The sequence below is a fragment of the Mobula hypostoma genome, chromosome 18, assembly GCF_963921235.1.
Source record: "Mobula hypostoma chromosome 18, sMobHyp1.1, whole genome shotgun sequence".
NCBI lineage: Eukaryota > Metazoa > Chordata > Chondrichthyes > Myliobatiformes > Myliobatidae > Mobula > Mobula hypostoma.
In genome coordinates this window covers 35330267-35350242 of record NC_086114.1, presented here as the reverse complement: position 1 = coordinate 35350242, position 19976 = coordinate 35330267, and the positions used below count along the sequence as shown (strand labels likewise).

At 40.9% G+C, this 19976-nt stretch overlaps 1 protein-coding gene across 1 annotated transcript in view; it reads left to right on the top strand.

The window, feature by feature from the left end:
* Nucleotides 1-13240, top strand: part of si:dkey-228d14.5 (uncharacterized protein LOC796266 homolog) — a 69306-nt gene extending 56066 nt beyond the window's left edge. Inside the window, exons 4-7 of the mRNA XM_063070189.1 lie at nt 1674-1741; nt 4497-4627; nt 6237-6414; nt 11428-13240. Coding sequence (XP_062926259.1) covers nt 1674-1741; nt 4497-4627; nt 6237-6414; nt 11428-11651 — 601 coding nt within the window. The 3' untranslated portion in view covers nt 11652-13240. The remainder of the gene's footprint in view (nt 1-1673; nt 1742-4496; nt 4628-6236; nt 6415-11427) is intronic.
* The last annotated feature ends 6736 nt before the right edge of the window (nt 13241-19976 follow it).

The following is a 19976-nucleotide window of genomic DNA, read 5'->3' as shown; positions in this document are numbered from 1 at the left end:
CTGGCTGAGTGGTGTAACAACAATAACTTTGCATTCAACATCAGTAAGACTAAGGAATAGATTGTGGATTTCAGGAAGGGGAAGTCGGGGGAGGGGGACACACACACCAGTCCTCGTTGAGGGATCAGCAGTGGAAAGAACGAGCAGGTTCAAGATCCTGGGTGTCAACATCCCTGAGAATTCCAGACATCCCACCCTGCAAAAACTCATTTCAGGAAGGTAGCACCATCAATTTGCTGGAGACTTCCGGGAGAGGTGGGATGTTTGCAATAGAGTAGCTCCTTAGCCGCTAGCCAGCTAGTTTAAATAACATTAGCTATGCTAATGAACGAATGACACCTGTTAAACTCACCTCAACATGTCTTTTACAGTCTTAACCCACCATGGGCGATAGAAAAGTCACTGTTGCAAACAGTGCAGTGAGCAACACTGTCATTATTTTTGACCCCTATTAGGCAGGGGTACACTTTAGTGTAGTCTGGGGTGATGTACGTTTTACATTTTCTTTTTTTGGAACACTCTCGCTCTTGCTCTTGCTCTTACTCTCGCCCTCTTTCTCTCGTGCATGCACTCTCTCGCTCGTGGCCGCGCTCTCTCACGCTTGCTTTCTCGCTCTTACTCTCACTCTCTCTCGCTCTTTCGTGGTCGCTCACTCGCGCTCGCTCTCTCATGGTTGCTTTCTTGCTCTCGTGCTCTCTCTCTCTCTCGTGGTTGCTCTCACTCGCGCTTACTTTCTGGCTCTCGCTCTCTCGCTCTCGCGCTCGCTGTCTTGCGCTTGCTTTCTTGCTCTTGCGCTCGCTCTCCCGCTCTTTCTCGCGCGATCTCTCATGCTCGCTCTCAAAAAAATCAATTTCCGGGACTTTGTATATAATTTGCGGGCATCAGGGAGCCACTATTAATATGTGCGAGACTCCCGGAAGAGGTGGGATGTCTGCTCTCCTGGGCCCAACATATTGATGCAATTACAAAGAAGCCGTGACCGCAGCTATATTTAATTAGGAGTTTGAGGAAACTTGGCGTGTCATCAAAGACACTCGCAAATTTCTGCAGTTGTACCATGGAGAGCATTCTAACTGACTGCATCTTGTTTGGTATGGAGGGGCCACCGCACAGGATCGGAAAAAGCTGCTGACAGTTGTAAACTCAGCCAGATTCACAATGGGCACCAGCCTCCCCAGCATCAAGGACACCTTCAAAAGGCAATGCCCCAAAAAGGCAGCATCCAATCATTAAGGACTCCCATCACTTAGGGCATAACCTTTTCTCATTGCTACCACCAAGGAGGAGGTACAGGAGCCTGAAAACACACACTCAGCATTTCAGGGACAGCTTTTTCCTTCAGCCATCAGATTACTGAATGGACATTGAACCCACAAACACCGCCTCACTATTTTTCCCTCTCTTTTTGCACTACTTATTTAATTTATTTTTTATATAAATTTCTTATTGTGATTTATAATTTTTTATTCTGCATTGCAATGTACTGCTGCAACAAAACAACAGATTTCATGATATGTGCCAGTGGTATTAAACTTAATTCTGAGTCAGTGATTGTCTAGGATCTCAGATAGACAATTTCTTATCCGGAGCCATACTGTGATTCATGTTCTTCTCCTTCCTCACTGCTGAATAGGTTGCATTGTTTCTGTACTCATATTTGCTTCTGATTCCAGCACCAGTGGCATGAACCTCCCTGAAAACTCCCTCTACAGTGCGGTGCTCAACGCAGTGTCTGTTTTATGTGAGTATAGTGCAACGGCAATATTGCACGAATAATGTTTTATTTTTTCAGAATGGATTGCTCCAGAACACTATTTTAATCAGAACATGCCTTGATGAAGTAATGAATTTGAGTGCTGGATTATCGTGGCTGTACGATTTATACATGTGTCAGAGCGAGTTGAAAATGTTAAAACAAGAGTGACAGCACAAACAGGCTGTGCTCTGACACACTGAGTTAATGATAGATATTTCCAGGTTGTAATCACCTCTCTACCTCATACCAAGTTGGAAAAATCCCTCCAGATAACCCTAACCTGGAGAAATCCATGCTCCTTTATGATCTGTTTCTACTGGTTGAGGTATGTATACGAGGGATTAATGCAATACCTTTTAGAGCTGAGTCAACCCACATTGGCAGTATGAAGGTTTGCACCCTTTAGCAGTAAGGACCCTTGGGATAGTCTCAGTCCATTTCTAAGTAGATTTTGCTTTGCAACACAAAATGAGTTAAAAAGTGATAACAATTGATGTGAAATAGTTTTTCTCACTCAAATCCTGTGGGTAATACATCTGTCAACCGATGGAGCAATGGTGCCACTTGGTTACACTTAATAATCAAATTTATTAAATTTTATAGGCAGCTCGGTGGCATAGTGGTTGGTGTAACGCTTTAAGCACCAGCAGTGGGGTTCATTTCCCACCGCTGTCTGTAAGAACTTTGTACGTTCTCCCCATGACCACATGCTATTCCTCTGGGTGCTCCGGTTTCCTCCCGCATTCCAAAGATGTACAGGTTAGGGTTAATAAGCTGTGGGCATGCTATGTTGGTGCCAGAAGTGTGGTGACACTTGTGTATGCCCCCAGCACGTCCTCAGACCATGTTGGTTGATAATGCAAACAACACATTTCACTGCATGTTTCAAAGTTTGATATACTTGACAAATAAAATTAATCTTTATTGTTAATGAAGCTAATCTTTAAAAGACAAGCTGGGATTGGCTCAGTGCAAAAGGTGACCTGCAAGTCCTGACATTGGGTTCTCAGATGAAGATACATTTCTAATATAAAGTATAAGCCTCTGAAACATCTTTGGTCAGTTTTGAACAGCAGGAGTATCCCGTAACTCGTTACTGCACATACATTCTTAAATAAAGGGCCAAAACTCCTCACAATACTCCAACTGAGGCTGCTCCAGTGCATTTTAAAGCCTAAGGCATTACACCTTCGCTTTTATATTCTAGTCTTCTCAAAGTGAATGCTAATATTACCTTTGGTTTCCTCTCCACTAACTCAACCTGCTGATTAACCTTTAGGGAATCCTGCACGAGGACTTCCAAGTCCCTTTACACCTCAGAGTTTTGAATTTTCTTCCTGTTTAGAAAGTAGTCTGTGTCTTTATTCCTTGTGCTAAAGTGCATGGCCATACACTTCCCAACACTTTGTCACATCTGCTACTACTTTGCTCATTCTCCTAGTCGGCCTAAGTCCTTCTGCAGCCTCCTTGCTTCCTGAACACTATCTACCCCTCCACCTATCTTCATATCATCCGCACCTTATGTGCGGCACCTTGTCACTTCTTAGTTATGTTCTGTTGGTTTTTAAAAGTTTCCCAATCCTCTAACTTCCCTCAAATTTTTGCTCTATTTTATGTCCTCTTTTTTGCTTTTATGTTGGTCTTGACTTCCCTTGTCAGCCAAGGTGGTGCTTTCCTACCTTTAGAATACTTCTCCTTTGGGACATATGTACTCTGTGGCTTCCGAATTGCTCCCACAAACTCCAGCCATTGCTGTTCTGTCATCATCCCTGCTAGTGTCCCCTTCCAATCAACTTTGACCAGCTTCTCTTTGCTCATAGATCTGTAATTCCCTTCACTCCACAGTAATACAGATACATCTGACTATAACTTCTCCCTCTCAAATTATATTATGGTGACTGTGTCCTAAACATTGCTTTACCTTAAGCTCCCAAATCAAATCCAGTTCATGACACAACACCCAATCCAGAATAACCGGTTCTCTAGTGGGCTCAACCACAAGCTTCTCTAAAAAGCCATCTCATAGGCGTTCTACAATTTCTCTCTCTTGGGATCCAGAACCAACCTGATTTTCCCAATCTACCTGCATACTGAAATCCCCCATGATTATTGTAACATTGCTCTTTTGACATGCCTTTTCTATCTCCCATTGGAATTAGTAGCCCAAATCATGGCTACTTTTCGGAAGCCTGTATATGACTCCCATCAGGGTCTTTTTACCTTGGATGTTAACCTCCCAACTATCATCTTCATTCAGCCACTACCCAGTGATGCCTGTGACATCATACCTGCCAATCTCTAACTACGATACAAGATCATCTACCTTATTCTGTATACTGTGTGCATTCAAATATAACACCTTCAGTCCCACATCCGTCACCCTTTTCAATTTTGTCCCACTTTTATATTACAACTCATCCCACTGACTGCAATTTTGCCTGCCCCAGGGTAAGGTAAATAGGAATGCACATTGTATCTGAAGGAGAATCAGCTATCCCCTATAAGGAAATAAACCATAAATGGCTGAATGAGATGGAGACAAAAGTTCATAGAATTAGTTTAAATTTCACAAGCAAAGGTCAGTTTAGACAGGATGGGATTAATATTCTGAGCAGTAAATCTTTATGGTTCCAATTGTTCCCAAAAAAGGGAGGGAATGTGTCTGTAAGAGAACAAATGGCTGACAAATGACTTAGAATTAGGCATTTTTAATAACGTGTCCCTGGTCTGATTCTTCCAGTCGCCATTGTGTGTATTTTTCGACATGCTCAGGTAGTGGACCGAAAAGTGGATGATGCTGCATTGAGTAAGGTTGCTATGATTGTTGGCTTCTTTGGTTCCGTGGGAGGCTTCATTGCTGGAAACTGTAACGTAAGTCATTGTGAATAAGATGTGACCGATTTACTTTATTCTGGGATGTAATTGATGACTGATCTGTTAGTTGTTGACTGCCCAGAGTTAAGTGTTTTCCTGATTAATAAAATGTAAATAATGAACATATGTAGTTGGATGTGGATCTAAAACTGGGATGTGGATTCAAAAGTGACTTGGACATCTCTTAGCAAAATGGTCAAACTAACATCAAATGTGGGACCCCCGCTGCCCATTATCAGTGATTTTGCTGAGGCTGCCCAAACCATTTCAAATTGGTTTATAAAAGGCTGGTTCCTATCCCAATGGACAATAAACAAATGATTAGATGGATGCAGAATTTGCCATTTTAAACTAGTATGTAAATATAAAAAATTTGTGAATGTCAGAAATATATTACTCAATGAGCTGAAGTTGGTGCTTTTCCTGAAGTTAATTTGTAAGTCACTGGTAGTTATTTGAGTATTGTGCAATTTTGTAAAATATCGATTTAATGTGCACCCCTCAATTCCATTGGTGGCCAATGCAATATGGCCATTTTATATTTTTATATAGCCATTTTTATTCTGTCAAAATAAATATAACCATTCCTATTTTAAACTATCCTCAATGTTTATTTTATTTTAACTTTGCTTCCCATTTGGTAAATATTATGATCACCTTAAAATGATAAAATGAACTTCATAGTAATATTTGCCATAAGTAACCTGGTTGGACTAATAAATACCTCTAGAATGGGGCAGCATATTAGGATGGGTTATTAAATGATATCCATACTGAAGAGTAGAAAATCAACAAAAGGAATTATATTAAAGAGATGGACAGAGGATGAAAAAAATCAAAGATATTAGCTCTGATGGAAGAATGAGTTTGGGAATTGAAGACAGGAAACAGATGCAATGTCTCAAAAGATGGGAACTGGAAGGAATGAGCATCCTGTTGATGGGAGGTGGGGTAAACGGAAATTCCAATGAAAATGCTGAATGATAAAAATGAAACATCATTGAAAATCCTGGAAGTTGAATGTTGGGAGTGATTAGAAGTGGGAACAGCAGGAATACAGCTGACAGAAAAGATTGGGTATTATTTGACAAACAGTTTTCTTTCATTTGCTCATTATGATTGAAGAGTAAGCCAGCTAGAATTTCTTAAGATTACAACTTCAATTTAATTCGACTTCAATTCAAAAATAAATTCCTTCCCCCTCCCCTCTTCTTCTATTCTCACTCTGGCCTCTTACCTCTTCTCACCTGCCTATATCCTCCTCCTGAGCCCTTTCTCCTATGGTCCACTCTCCTCTCCTATCAGATTCTTTCATCTCCAGCCCATTAACTTTTCCACCGATCTGGCTTCACCTCTCACCTTCTGGCTATCCTCTTTTCCCTCCCCCCGCACCTTTTTATTCTGGCGTCTTCCCCCTTCCTTCTCAGTCCTGAAGAAGGGTCTTGGCCCAAACTGTTGACTATCCGTTCATTTCCATAGATGTGGCCTGGCCTGCTGAGCTCCTCCAGCCTTTTGTGTGTGATGCTTCAATTTGTGAATTAATGTGAATGTAATTTAACCCATTGTGTTAAAGTCAAAGAGCAATAATGGTTTGCTTTCTTTACAGCCGTCAGTTCTCATGGTGCTGCACTACTTTGGAGCCTCACTGTGTTTTGTCAGCGGTTGTATTTATTGCATATTACAGACTATCTTAACGTACAGGCTATGTATAACAGGAAAAGAATACTTACTGGTGCCGATACGTGGAGTGCTGAGCAGCCTTCAAGTGATCTTTTCTATCAGTTGTATCCTTTCTTGATGATGAGTGGCTTTCAACCCTGCTCCTGGCTTTGTTTAAACTGAATGAAAGAGGAAGATGAATGCACAGAACATTTATTTCCAGAATTATGGGGCCTTACAAAATAAAAGTGGGCCATTCAGCCCATCGTGGTTTTGCTGGTTTTATTTAAATAGTCAATATTTACCTGCTTGCCCTTTTCCATAATGCAAAAAATTTCTTGCTTGGAAAGGAATCCTCCAAGCTCATGTAATATCCGTCCATGCCATTTGCTGCATTAGTTGGTGTCACAGTGCAGGGGTGGAAAGCCAAATAAACTGATTCTGGGCATTTGCACACAGTCTGGTGACTCACACCGGAGAGTGAATGTACGTGTGTGGGTCTCCCAAGTGCGTTAGCCTCAGAGTTTCACAGTGTGGACTCCATCCAGCTGCCGCACAAGCTAATTTACCAGGTAATTCTGGAGCCAGAATCAGTAAACGTAGTAAAGGCACGGAGGATTTGATATGTACAGAAGGAACCGTTCGAAACTACATTTCCCATGGAACGTGAGAGTAGTGTTAACACATTCAAAGAGTTTGACTAGTGATTTCACCATGTTCAATTCCATTTCACCTCCTCAGAAAATGAAGCAGCCCAGACCAGCACAATCTGAACCATTTTCAGCATCTGTTCTATGAATCCCATTCAGTATCTTATAAATGTTTCAATAAGGTCATGTGATATTCTTCTGAATCCCAATCTCCGCATCCATTTCCCAATTAACAAACCTTCCATCTTAGTAAACTTTCTCTGAATTCCCTCTAACGCAAACATAAATAACAATTGTTTACGAAACTGTTTGCAGTCCTCCAAGTACCTTCACCTTGTACTTGTAAGACTTCCCCATATTTATGTTACACTTCCCCCACCCCATTACATTAAAGGCTATCCTCCATTTGCTTCCCTAATTCCCACCTGTGGCTGCATATTAACTTCTTAGCTTCTTGTATGGAGTCACCTATATCCTTTTGCACAACAGGTCTCTCTATTTAGCAATATTCTGTTTTCCTGGTCTTATTATACTGTACTGGATAACCTCTTATTTCCATGCATTATACTCAGTCGGCCAACATATATTGTCCATTTGCTTAATCTGCCCATATCAATTCGCAGATTCTTTGCCATCTCCTCACTACTTGCTTTCCTGTATATTTTTGATTCATCAGCAAATTTGGCTAACATATATTTAGTTCCTTTATTTGTTATAAAAATTTACTCCCCTCCTGAACAGAAGGAAGAGGGCAACATGGAAATACTACCACCTCTAGCAAGTCATACAGCATTAAAGATAAAGATATTGTATTCAAATACGTAAAGTGTTCATAATAAAATGGATGAATTAGTGGCTCAGAGGGAAACACAATACAAGTAAGGTTCCACCATCAACGCTGCCCTCAACCGCATTTTCCATTTCACACAGATCTGCTCTCACCCCATCTCCTGCCACTTTACTAGGGATAGAATTCCTCTCGTCTTCACCTACCACCCCACCAGCCTCCCCGTTCAGCACATAACTCTCCGCAATTTCCACCATCTCCAATGGAATCCCACCACCAAGCACATCATTCCCTCCCTCTGCCCCACTTTTTACTTTCCACAGAGATCGCTCGTTACATGACTGCCTTGTCCATTCGTCCCTCCCCACTAATCTCCCTCCTGGCACTTACCCTTGCAAATGGAACAAATGCTACACCTGTCCCTACACCTCCTTCGTCACTACCATTCAGGGCCCTAAACAATCCTTCCAAGTGAGGCAACACTTCACCTGTGAGTCTGTTGGGGTCATCTACTGTGTCTGGTGCTCCTGGTGTGGCCTCCTGTATATCAGTGAGACCCAATGTGGATTGGGAGACCACTTTACCGAGCACCTACATTCCGTCTGCCAGAAAAAACAGGATCTCCCGGTGGCCATCCATTTTAATTCCACTTCCCATTTCCATTCCGATATGTCTATCCATGGCCTCCTCTCCTGCCGTGATGAGGCCACACTCAGATTGGAGGAACAATCCCTTATATTCCATTTGGGTAACCTCCAACCTGATGGCACGAGCATAGATTTTTCAAACTTCTGGTAATAGCACCCCCACTTCACCATTCCCCATCTTCTTTTCCCTCTCTCACCTTTGCTCCTTACCTGCTCCCCACCTCCCTCTGGTGCTCCTCCCCACTTTTTTTCTTCCATGGCCTTCCATTCTCTCCTATCAGACTCCCCCTTCTCCAATCCTGTATCTCTTTCAGCAATCAACTTCCCAGCTCTTTACTTCACCCCTTCCCCTCCTGGTTTCACCTATCACCTTGTGTTTCTCCCTCCCCTGCCCCCACCTTTCAACACTACTCCTCAGCTTTTTTGCTCCAGTCTTGCTGACGGGTCTTGGCCTGAAACTCTGACTGTACGTATTTCCGTAGATGCTGCCTGGCCTGCTGAGTTCCTTCAGCATTTAGTGTGTGTTACAAGGAATGATACATGGCTTTGGCTCAACACTCGTGATAGAAAGAAGGTTGAATAGTTAACCTGCAAGTTATAGGAGATAGAAGGCTGGTTGGGCATTGCATCTGATTTTTTAAAAATAAGATGAGGTGTTGTCATGTTTGATGGTGGTACAAGAAAACAAGAAATAGTATCAACATAAGTGGCAATTAAAATAGAATAAAAATAAACAGATTTAGTTTATCGCCATGATTGGAAATAAAATTAATTAAGAAATAAAAAGAGGTTTTGCCAAAAATAATATAATAAATATGGGGGATTTTCATTTTTATGAAGGCAGAATAAACTGGCAAAAGCAGTTTAGGGATGGATTCATAGAATATATTTGGAATGTACATTCCAATGTATAGAATATATATAAAAAATACATATAATGTAATTTTCTGAAGCAAGGTGGCATGGGACCATTTTAGACATATTTTCTGTAACAATACAAGATTGATCATTAATCCCATAGTAAAACCCATAGTAAGGGTAATTGAAATGAAATATATCCAGTTTGAAAGGGATACATACAGTCCAGGTACAAAAGGCAGTCTTCCCATTAAGTGAAACTAATTATGCGTGATTTGAATAGGTTAGATAGGAAATTAAATTAATGACTTGCCAATGGATGATTTGTGAAAACATTTAAAGGAATACAGTGGATTCTGTTCATTGAGGCAGAGACTGTTGCTAAACAGTTTCTAACTAGCGTCAGCCACATGCACTTGCGTGGCCATTAGACACTAGACCGTGCTTAGAGTGATGGTTTTTTAGTTAGCATCAGTTGCGTGTGCCTGTGTGCAAAAAGCAGTGATTTTTGTCACTGAATGTTGGTGAGAAATAAGCAGTAAGATAATTGAGAACTGTTTTGTTCACCGCAGTTTCAAGCATTCAGGCTTGGAGATGCCCCAAACAACCGGAAGTGAAAATGAAACCATTTCACTTCTTCTTCTAGTTAGGAATTACAATGCAATTGATAACCATCTTGAATGTTCCAATGAAAATGAAGACTTGGAGGATGCAATCACCTAAAGCGTTCTATGAAGGCAGTCCATTTAGATGTCTGCGTCGGTTTTGTTAATTTATAGTCAATCAAAAGAACATGGCAGATGAATTCCTCCGTTGATAACTATTAGGAAGTAATACACAGTTTTATAGCATTGTAGAAGTATTGGTAGTGTTCTAATTTATTCCATATTTTATTTAAATACATAAATTTCTACTCAGTTAAATGGCAGTTTGTCTTTGTTATATCTTTTTATCTATTTTCATGAAACTTTGACTAATTGGGGCAGCTGCTTAATTGGACCAAAATGCACTGGGCCTGATTTGTCCCAATAAAATGGAATCCACTGTATTCCAAAGTAATCAATGAATGTACATTGTAATGAAAAATTTTTAAATCTGATCATCTTTTTCTTAAATAATAAGGCTAATGATAATACGGTTATATAATGATGGAATAAATACAGTATTTATAATATTGTCAGGAAGATGATTGGAGAGCTATAGGAACCACCAGCGAATGTCAATTCCGATTCATGAGAGAGAGAAAGTAAACAAGTAAGTACAGCAAACAACTTGTACCTTGGCTTTATTTCATGAAGACCGGATACACAAATAAGGAGCTCAAACCAAAGCTGCGCAGAGCTATGGCGTGATTTCATTTGGTCTCCATATCGAAAAAGAAGATCTGCTTTCCTTGCAGTGCAGATTCACTAGATTAATTCCTGGAATGAGGGGATAGACCAGTAAAAAGAGATTGAGAACAAATGGTTTGTACAAATGGGAGGTAATTGCATTAAGAAAAACAAGAATCTAGGAAGGTCAACAGGGTACATTCCAAGGGTGACTTGCACTGGAGAATCTAAACTGGAGGGCAAAGAATCAGGATAAGAATTGATCTTTTAGAACTAGGGTGAGGAGAACTGTCTTTATGTAGGTCTTTGAAATTCTCTGACTCCCTTCACATCCCTTCAGACAGGCTGAATTCAAGGCTGAGTTTGGCTGAATTTTGGAGGCTGGTGGAGCAGAGGATATGGAATCAGATGGGAAAATGAACAAGTCACAGTGTCGATCAGGATCTTTTTGAGTGACAAGAGCAGGCATTAGTGTTTACGACATTAATCCTGATTCTTTTTCTTATATATAATATGTCCTTCCGGTAAGGGGTTGGGCCAGACTCTCTGGATTAATGTAAAAATTAGGAAGTAATTTTAAAAGCAAGCTGTCTGTGCATCAGATTCAGAATCTGGTTTGGTGGCAACCTTCAGATAAATTTTCCAATTCATCTAATGATGTAGATGGCATACAGAGTTGGACTGATCGTTCAAAAGGAGATGGAAATGGGTGGGGGAAGATTTGTACATGTGTGAGGGAGGGGCAGGGAGAAAGAACATCAATGTGTATGATTTAAGTGATAATGAAGGGCTTGTTTCCATGCTCTATTATGCTACGTCACTGTGAATTAGTCTTTACTGTGTATCATCCTTAACGCTGCTCCAGATTTGGCTTTTTTTGTCCATCCAGATCTCTCAAAGCAACACATAGGAGCCATTTGTGAGTGGATCTTGGCCACAAATTTCTATGTTTTTATCCTGCTGTTCACCTTTGAATTTTACCATATTACCTCTGCGGTTCTCCTCGTATTGATCGGCAGACAGGATGATGAGAAAATCGCAATTCTGTCAGAACCCAGAGGTACAGACCTGGCTACATTCGCCAAGTAGAAGCGGAGCGCGCAGAGGGGCTGAGCAACAATGGGTGGTTGGAACCATCAGATTTTCCCTGTGATTTAGATTATGTATTGTCAGTCTTGATTGTCTCTATCAAAATGTTTGTTTTTTTTTGTCTTTAGAATTGACTGATTTCCTTCAAACACCCACTCTTACACAGTGCAAGTCTGTGGGAAATGTCATTGCAACATTCCTCTCTAGTGTGCCTCAATAATACTCAGCTACTAAATGTAAAGTAATTAAGTAAAAATAGTTAATTTTATTAAGTATTTGCTGCCCTTTATTTCCGTACCCTTTGCCCCACACTGCACCCCTCCCCCCTCCATCCACACTCCACAATCCAAGAAAGACATAGAAAAGTACTGGGGAACTCCTAGCCCCCGTACTTCAGTTTCGTTCATCTTCTTTAGAAGGTTCCTAGAAGAAGTGCCGTTTGATTTTGAGGTTGCCCTACCACTGGATTGGGTCAATCGAAAGATGAGGAAGGCAGAAAGGTGGTAACTACTATCTTTTCCTTCCAGTTTCCCCAAAGGTTCTGGCCTTTTGCAATGAGCTTCTTTCGTGATTGAATTCAAGACTGCACTAGTAGGCACCATTGCTACTGGCAGGGCCCAGTCAGGGTCGGTGGTGCAGGTCTTGGTGAAGGTGCTGAGGGTTGCAGGGCAGGTAGATAACTGAGCTCAATTTCTCTGAAAACTACTTCATTTTGTTGCCTCGAATAACAGGATGGCAGCCATGACTGCTAAAGGAAGTAATTTCTCAGGGTATTTTAAACAGTCAAGTGCACTTGCAGTGGACCAACTCCTTCCTTTCAGGCTGCCATCATTACAGAGTGAATGGAAGTAAAACGTCTTTCAGATTTGTTCTGGCCTCCAGTTAATCAGCACTTAAAGAAACCATCAAAGTGGTTCTACTGTATTGTGGAAGGAGGAAATGTATGAAGGAGCAGAAGTTTCCCATTGTAGCACATCACTGCCTTGCTGCTAGAGAGATTGCCAGCCTAATTCATCCCCTCCTAATACAGATGATCTGCTGTGCAGACTCTCTCAAGGTGGGGTGTATTTTTTAACATGTATTTTTGATAATGATAATAGCAGTCATGTTTGATTTCCCCATTCCTGTTACCACACAATGATACAAAAGAGGCCCATTGTGCCTGTGCCAGCATTTTGCATGAGCTAAGCAATAATCTGCGCCCATCTTCACCAGTAGCTTAATTAAATCTACTTCCACCTCCCCTTCAGACAACGCCTTCCAAATTATAATAACTCATCGTATAAAGGCTACCAAACAACTTACACCAACAGTCAGGAGTCTCTAACACTTGACTCCTTGCTTCTGTGAGAAGTCAAATGCCCTAAATCTCAGGTATGTTACTATTTATGATTGCACTGAAATCTGGATGTGCCTTCCACATTAGGAAGTAGGGAGAATAAGATTGAATGAATTTTTCCTTTTTTTTAATGGTTTGGGTTTTATTGTGTGCACTCAGAGCATGGAAATGTACTGTACCGTTTGTAGTTCTGTGTCATGTTTAGCTTTCCAAACTGCAAGAAATAAATTCAGTACTGACGCTGCAAAGATAGCTGGCTATTCGATCCTGTGTTGTGGCCCTGTTGCACTGCACCTCGCCGTCTGTTATCTTCATCCCTTCCTTTTAAGATTAATGATATTTGGTTTACAGCCTACTACATTCTCACCTTTAAATGTGTAGCTACTCTGAGACAGTGAACACACTGGGTTTCCTTGGAACAGCTACAGGTGACATTCATACAGTGTGATTGTAAAATCACATACAGTTGTGACTCAGTGGATCTTCTAAGCCGCACATTCAAGGGTTCAGTTGCCATTTCATTTGAGCATAAGATCTTGGCTGGTGCTTCTACAGAGGGAGTACTCCACAGTCAGAGCTTTCATTTATTGGAGAATCTAAGCCAGGCCTCTTGAGTTAATATAAAGATTTTTTTGCCACTATTCAGAAATAAATTAGGAAGATTTATAAATAAACTAAGGAATAGTCACTACTCAATCAATTTCATGAACCTTGGATTAGACAGGGTTTTTGTGTCGTGTTCACGGTTTATTTGCTCAGTTCCGCAAATTCCACCTGGGTTCTCTGTGACTATGATGTCTATTACGATGGACAGCAGCACACATTCAGGCTTGTGTCAAAACAGCAGGATACAGGTTTTAATGTCACTCGCACAAAATTCATTTGTGCAGTTTTGTCCCATGAGTGAGGTGGGCACTCACACGATTCCAGATTTTACTTGTGAATTGGCTTGTGTTGGCATCACTTCAGGAGATACCCATGCTGTCCCACTGGGCCCAACACATTCATTGTCTTGAAGTAGTATTCAGTCCTCACTGCCAATGGGCTTAGGACCTGCTTGTAGATTTATGCAGCACCCTGTGCCCTTCAGGTCCCAGTACAATCACGTAACTGACACCATCCAGGGCTACTACTATTGGACAGGAGGTACAGAAGCCTTAGCTCCCACACCATCGGGTTCCAGTACAGTTACAATCCTAATCCATCAGGCTCCTGAACCAACGTGGATAACTTCATTCGCACTACTGTGAATTAATTCTACATCCTACAGACTCACTTTCAAGGACTCTTTACAACTCATGTTCTCATTTTTTTAATTTATACAGTTTGTTTTCTTTTGTACTTTATTTGGCAGTCTTTGTTTATGTATATTTTTGCATAAAATGTTAATATATTTCCTTTTTCCTGTAAATGCCTGCAAGACAATAAATCTCAAGGTAGCATATGGTAACATATATGCACTTTGATAATAAATTTAATCTAAACTTTGAACCCGCAACTTGAGGCTCGCTTCTGTTAATAATTCATCCTCCAAAAATCATTCCCTGTTGTCCCATTCTCCAAATAACCATCCTTGCCCCCAACTCCAAGCCTGATTTGCCTTATTAACACCTCCATTCTCTTGACCTGCAACCCTAACTGACTTATTCTACTGGTCTTCAATTACTGAGTTAGTGGAGAAAAGGCCTTTCCCATTGTGTTCCTACCCTAAAGTCCAGACTGATTTTTCCCCTCATCTCTGGAATCCTCCAACCAATTCTTTTAAGTTTCTGTTCCCTATTTATTATTTTCTTGAAAGATCAAGAAATCCTTTGTATTCTCAGTCCATCTAGTATTATCTTATTGCATTCTACAAAAACTCTTGCCCTTTCACAGATCCTAGTTTATTATTTATTGATATTATATAGAACACTGAACAGTGACGTGTAAGAACAGGCCCTTTGGCTGCCAATTCTGCAGCAAGTATGATACCATTCTAAACTGATCCCATCTTCCAGCATATGGTCTGTATCCCTCTGTTCCCTGCCTATGAATGTGGCCATCTAAATGGCTCGTAAACTTTTCCATCAATTCTACTTCTATCACTTCCCTTGACAGTATGCCCGAGGCACCTAACGCTCTGTGTAATAATTTCACCTCACACATCTCCTTTAAACTTCCTCTTTTTCACTTTAATCCTTTGCCCTTTGTTATTTGGCCTTTGCTCCCTGGGGAAAATAAATCTCTCTCTCTCTCTCCCTTTTACATGCCTCTCATAATTTCATATATTTATGTCAGCCTTCAACTCTAAAGGGAAAACAATCCAATTTGTTTAGCTGATATACTCCAGTCCAAACAACATCCTGATGAACGTCTTCTGTGCTCATTCCAAAACCTCCGCATCTCTCCTGGAGCACGGTGACCAGAACTGCAGACAATACTCCACATAAAATTATCTATAACTTGACTTTCAGATTTTTTTACTCAAGTGCTCCAACTGATGAAGGTAAACATGCAATATGACATTTTATTACCCTACCCACTTGTGTCACTCCTTTCAGAGAGCTATATACTTGAACCAAAGTACTCTCTGTATATCGTTCACTTTATACTGTAATCCTCCCTCAGATCTGACCTCCCAAAATGCAACACCTTACACTTGTAAAGATCAAATTGCATCCGCTGTTTCTCTGTCCAAATTTCTAAATGATCTATATCCCTGTTGTGGCATTTGACAGCCTTCCACACTATCCACAACTCCGCTGATTTTTAAGCCATCTTCAAATATTATGAATTGGAACACCCAGATGTCTCAAACAACAGAGGTCATGCGCCTCCACGAAGAGAAACACCCCTCCATTACAATCTGTCTTGTGACCAAGCCAGTTTTCAGTCCAGCTGTCCACCCACCAGTTATCTTTTGGATATGCACTCAAGGAAGGGAATTGGGTTGGTTGTGTCTGAGCAATCAGAGCAACTTGCAGTGTACAATAGTACCTGAAATTGGTGAGAATTCTAATTTTCTGTTAAAAATAATGGCATGACATCAATAGTTAATTGATGTAAATGGGTACATTTTGTTTCCTGGTGATACAAATTTCATGTGGGAGCTTTGACAGATAGAGCTGGCAAGCACCCATTATACAGTTCAACCATACACGTTCAAACAGACACCAGCTCTGAGTTTGTTTGCTGACGTATGAAAAAGATGTTGCAGTTCATGTGGTAACAAACTTTCGTAGCTGCAGTTTGAAACTTTATAGAGTAGCAAATCAGAGCCAACCACATTGTGGCAATTTTGATCTGAAGGCAATCACTAGGTCGAGATCATAACAAACAGGATAAAATCAAGCAAGCTTGAAAAACATCAAAATCTATTTCCTAGAGTTATAGAACACTATAGCACAGAAACAGGACCTTCAGCCCAAATGTCTGTGCTGAACTATTCCACCTAGTCCCATCAACTTGCACCCCACCATACCTTTCCCATCCATGTACCTACCCAAATGTCCCTTAAATGCTGAGATCAAACCCATATTCACCGTGCCTACTGGTGGCTTGTTCCACACTCTAACCACCCTCTGAGTGAAGTAATTCCCCCTCAAGCTCCCTTTAAACATTTCACCTCTCACCCTTAACCCATGACCTCAACAGAAAAAGCCTGCTTGCATTTACCCTAATAATTTTGTATACCTCTATCAAATCTCCCCTCATGCTCGACGCTCTAGGGAATAAAGCAACCTTTTCCTATAACTCTGGTCCACAAGTCCAGACAAAGTCCTTGTAAATTTTCTCTGCACTCTTTCAATCTTATTGACATCTTTCCTGTAGGTATGTGACCAGTATTGCACACAATACTTCAAATTAGGCCTCACCAATGCCTTATACAAGTTCATCATAACATCCCAGCTCCTGTACTCAACACTTCAATTTATGAAGGCTTTCTTATGATGGCATTGTTGCAAGCCTGATCAGTTCCAGCACTGGCCAGGCTTGCAACAATACATTTTGCATTCACCTATTCTCAGTACCAATGTTTATACTGTTAACCAATGTTAACCTGCTTTTCTGAAGGGCAGCTGAAAAGCATGATTCTAGCCTAAGAATTATCGAGCTCATCTAGAAAATTAAAGGCAGAAAATCATTCAGAAGTCAATTGTGAAGAGGTGATTTTATGTTAAGATTATGCTAATGGATTAATGCCACATCAAAGTTCAAAGTAAATTTATTATCAATGTACATATGCTGTATGTCATTACATATTCCCCTGAGATTCATTTTCATGCGGGCACACTCAATAAATGCAACAACCAAAATAGAACCAATGAAAGACTGCACCAACTGGGCACTTAACCTGTGTGCGAAAGACAACGAATTATGCAGATACAAAAACAAAGAACAAGAAAAGAAATATAATAATAAATAAATAAGCAATAAATATCAAGAACATGAGATGAAGAGTCTTTGAAAGTGAGTCTGTAGGTTGTGGGAATGGTTCGGTGATGGAGCAAGTGAAGCTGAGTGATGTTATCCCCCTCTGGTTCAAGAGCCTGATGGTTGATGGGTAATAACTGTTCCTAAGCATGGTGGTGTGAGTCATGAGGCTCCTGTACTTTCTTCCCGATGGCAGAGTGAGAACAGAGTATGACCTTGGTGCTGGGGATCTCTGAGCATGGATGCTGCCTTCTTGTGAAAACACTCCATGTAGATGTGCTCATTGGTGGGGAGGGCCTTACCTGCGATGGACTGGGCCGTATCCACTACTTTGTGAGAGATCTTCCATTCAAGGTCATTGGTTTTTCCATACCAGGCTGTGATGCAGCCAGTCAATATACTCTCCACCACACATCTATAGAACTTTGCCAGCGTTTCAGAAGTTTGTAGCAGCTTATCATGAATTACAGAACAATTGGGACGCCTTTATCATGATTTCCTCCCTTTGAGATATGTTGAAAGCCAACCAACACGTTTTGTACACACCGCCATTTTCTAGTTGGCAACACCAATAGTACTTGCATGCTTTGGCAGATAGGTCCTGGATAACTTCAGCCTGAAGGTATCCCTGATCAATGTGGTCTCAAGCCCCCGTGATTAGTGTCAGCATTAGATCACCAATGAAAAGATCTTTGAAGTGAATTATCAATTCACAGAAACCTCCATGTCTTCCAAGAACTGCCAGCAATAAAGTCCTGTAGGAATAACTATTACTTCAACATATATAAATGCTATTCTGGTGGACACTTGAAATCACACAGGTGTCTTTATTCCAGTGTTGGTACTGCTTATTGACTATGCAGGTCAAAAATCATGACATTTTGATCCATTTGCTGCCATTAAGTAAGATGCACTGTGTATACGAACAACATTATTACACACAAAAAAAAAATTACCATCATCTTCAGGGTGAACTGTGACAGCTGTCCACTTCTGCAATGGGTGGGACTTTGCAGTGAATATGTGCACCCACTGTGATCGCTTAATCGGCTACTGCTCATGACTTCTACATTAAAACTGAGCATGAGCACCCAGAGCTATGTCAAGTATCCCAGCAGGCATTGGGAGGATGTTTTGTTGCTTTAGGAGAGCATTTGGAAATGGCAGAACAAACCAGCTCAGTAAGTTCATGCAATCGACACCTGGTCATTATCAAATGAGAACACAGCTGAAACAGCTTTACAGCTCTGTGGACTATCCCATTATAAGCATCACACTGTGAGATGTCTGGAGGACAAAACCAGCAGGTGGGATGTTTGGAACCTGACATTCTGTGGACAAGTGCAATTTGATGGGTTACAGATTCCAAATAGTTAACTCTGCTATGGCGATCCCAAGCCCAGCGGTGAAAGGAGGAGGGTTGTGCATGGAGCTAGCAACTCCATCCCATAAAAACCCAGAGGCCAATAAAAGTTCCAAAGACCTCACCCCTGGGAGAGGAAGGATCTTTAAAGATGGGCTACATCTGGGGACAACTTGAAAGACTGGCCCAGGACAGAGAACTCTGGCGAGCTGATGTCGGCAGCCTATCCCCTGGTAGAGGTGATGGGCGTAAGAAGAAGAAATCTCAAATAAACACTCCAGAGGCTGACCACTGAAAACTCTGTGTAAGGGGACTTGGTGAAGACCTCGTGAAGATTGAACTGTGGCCAGGTTCATCAAGGGTGGGTAATAGTACTGAGATTTGGTAGTTGTGAAAGTAAACGAAAGAGTTGTGCAAGTAACTCAGAGTTTTGAAACTAAAGAGTTAATGAGTCTTGCTTGAAAATACAAGGTGAATCTTTGAGTTGTTTGCATCAATCTTGAACAATTAAGAAGTATATTTGTCAGAGCAAGGCATTTCCGGTGTATTTTATCATTTGCTGCATTTAACTGGACACTAAATATCTATTTACCCATTTCCAGGCCATGGAATTACAGACATTTACAGCACAGAAAGGACACTCGGACCATTGTATCCACTGTGGAGCAAATATATTTTAAATGCGTCAAGGTTTTTGACTAATTATTCTTTTGGGGAGTGTGTTCTAGACACCCAGAACCCATCACTTCTTTCCCAGAATCAAAATCAGTGTCAGGTTTGTTATCACTGACCAAATAACATGAAATTTGTTGTTAAAATGTTTTTGAATTGTTTTGAAATGTGTTACCTTAACTGTATGACCCTTAGTTGCTGTCACCTCTGCTGCAGGAAAAAAAGTCCTTCATATTCACCCCAGATCTCTCTATTTTATATATCACAACTCTCCTCATATCCTCACCTTCGAAGAAAATAACTGTCTGGCTAATCTTCTTTATAACTAAACTCCTACCATGGTCAACATGATTGCAAATTTCTGCACCATCTCTGTGCTGTCTTACCCCTCCTGGAGTGTGATGACCAGAACTGGACAGAATTGTAGAACTCTAGAGTGTGTTGTACATTTCCATCCTAATAACATCTGTTTGCTATTCTTGAATCATTAGAGAGTTCAAAAGTTTAAAGTAAATTTATTATCAAAGTACATGTATGT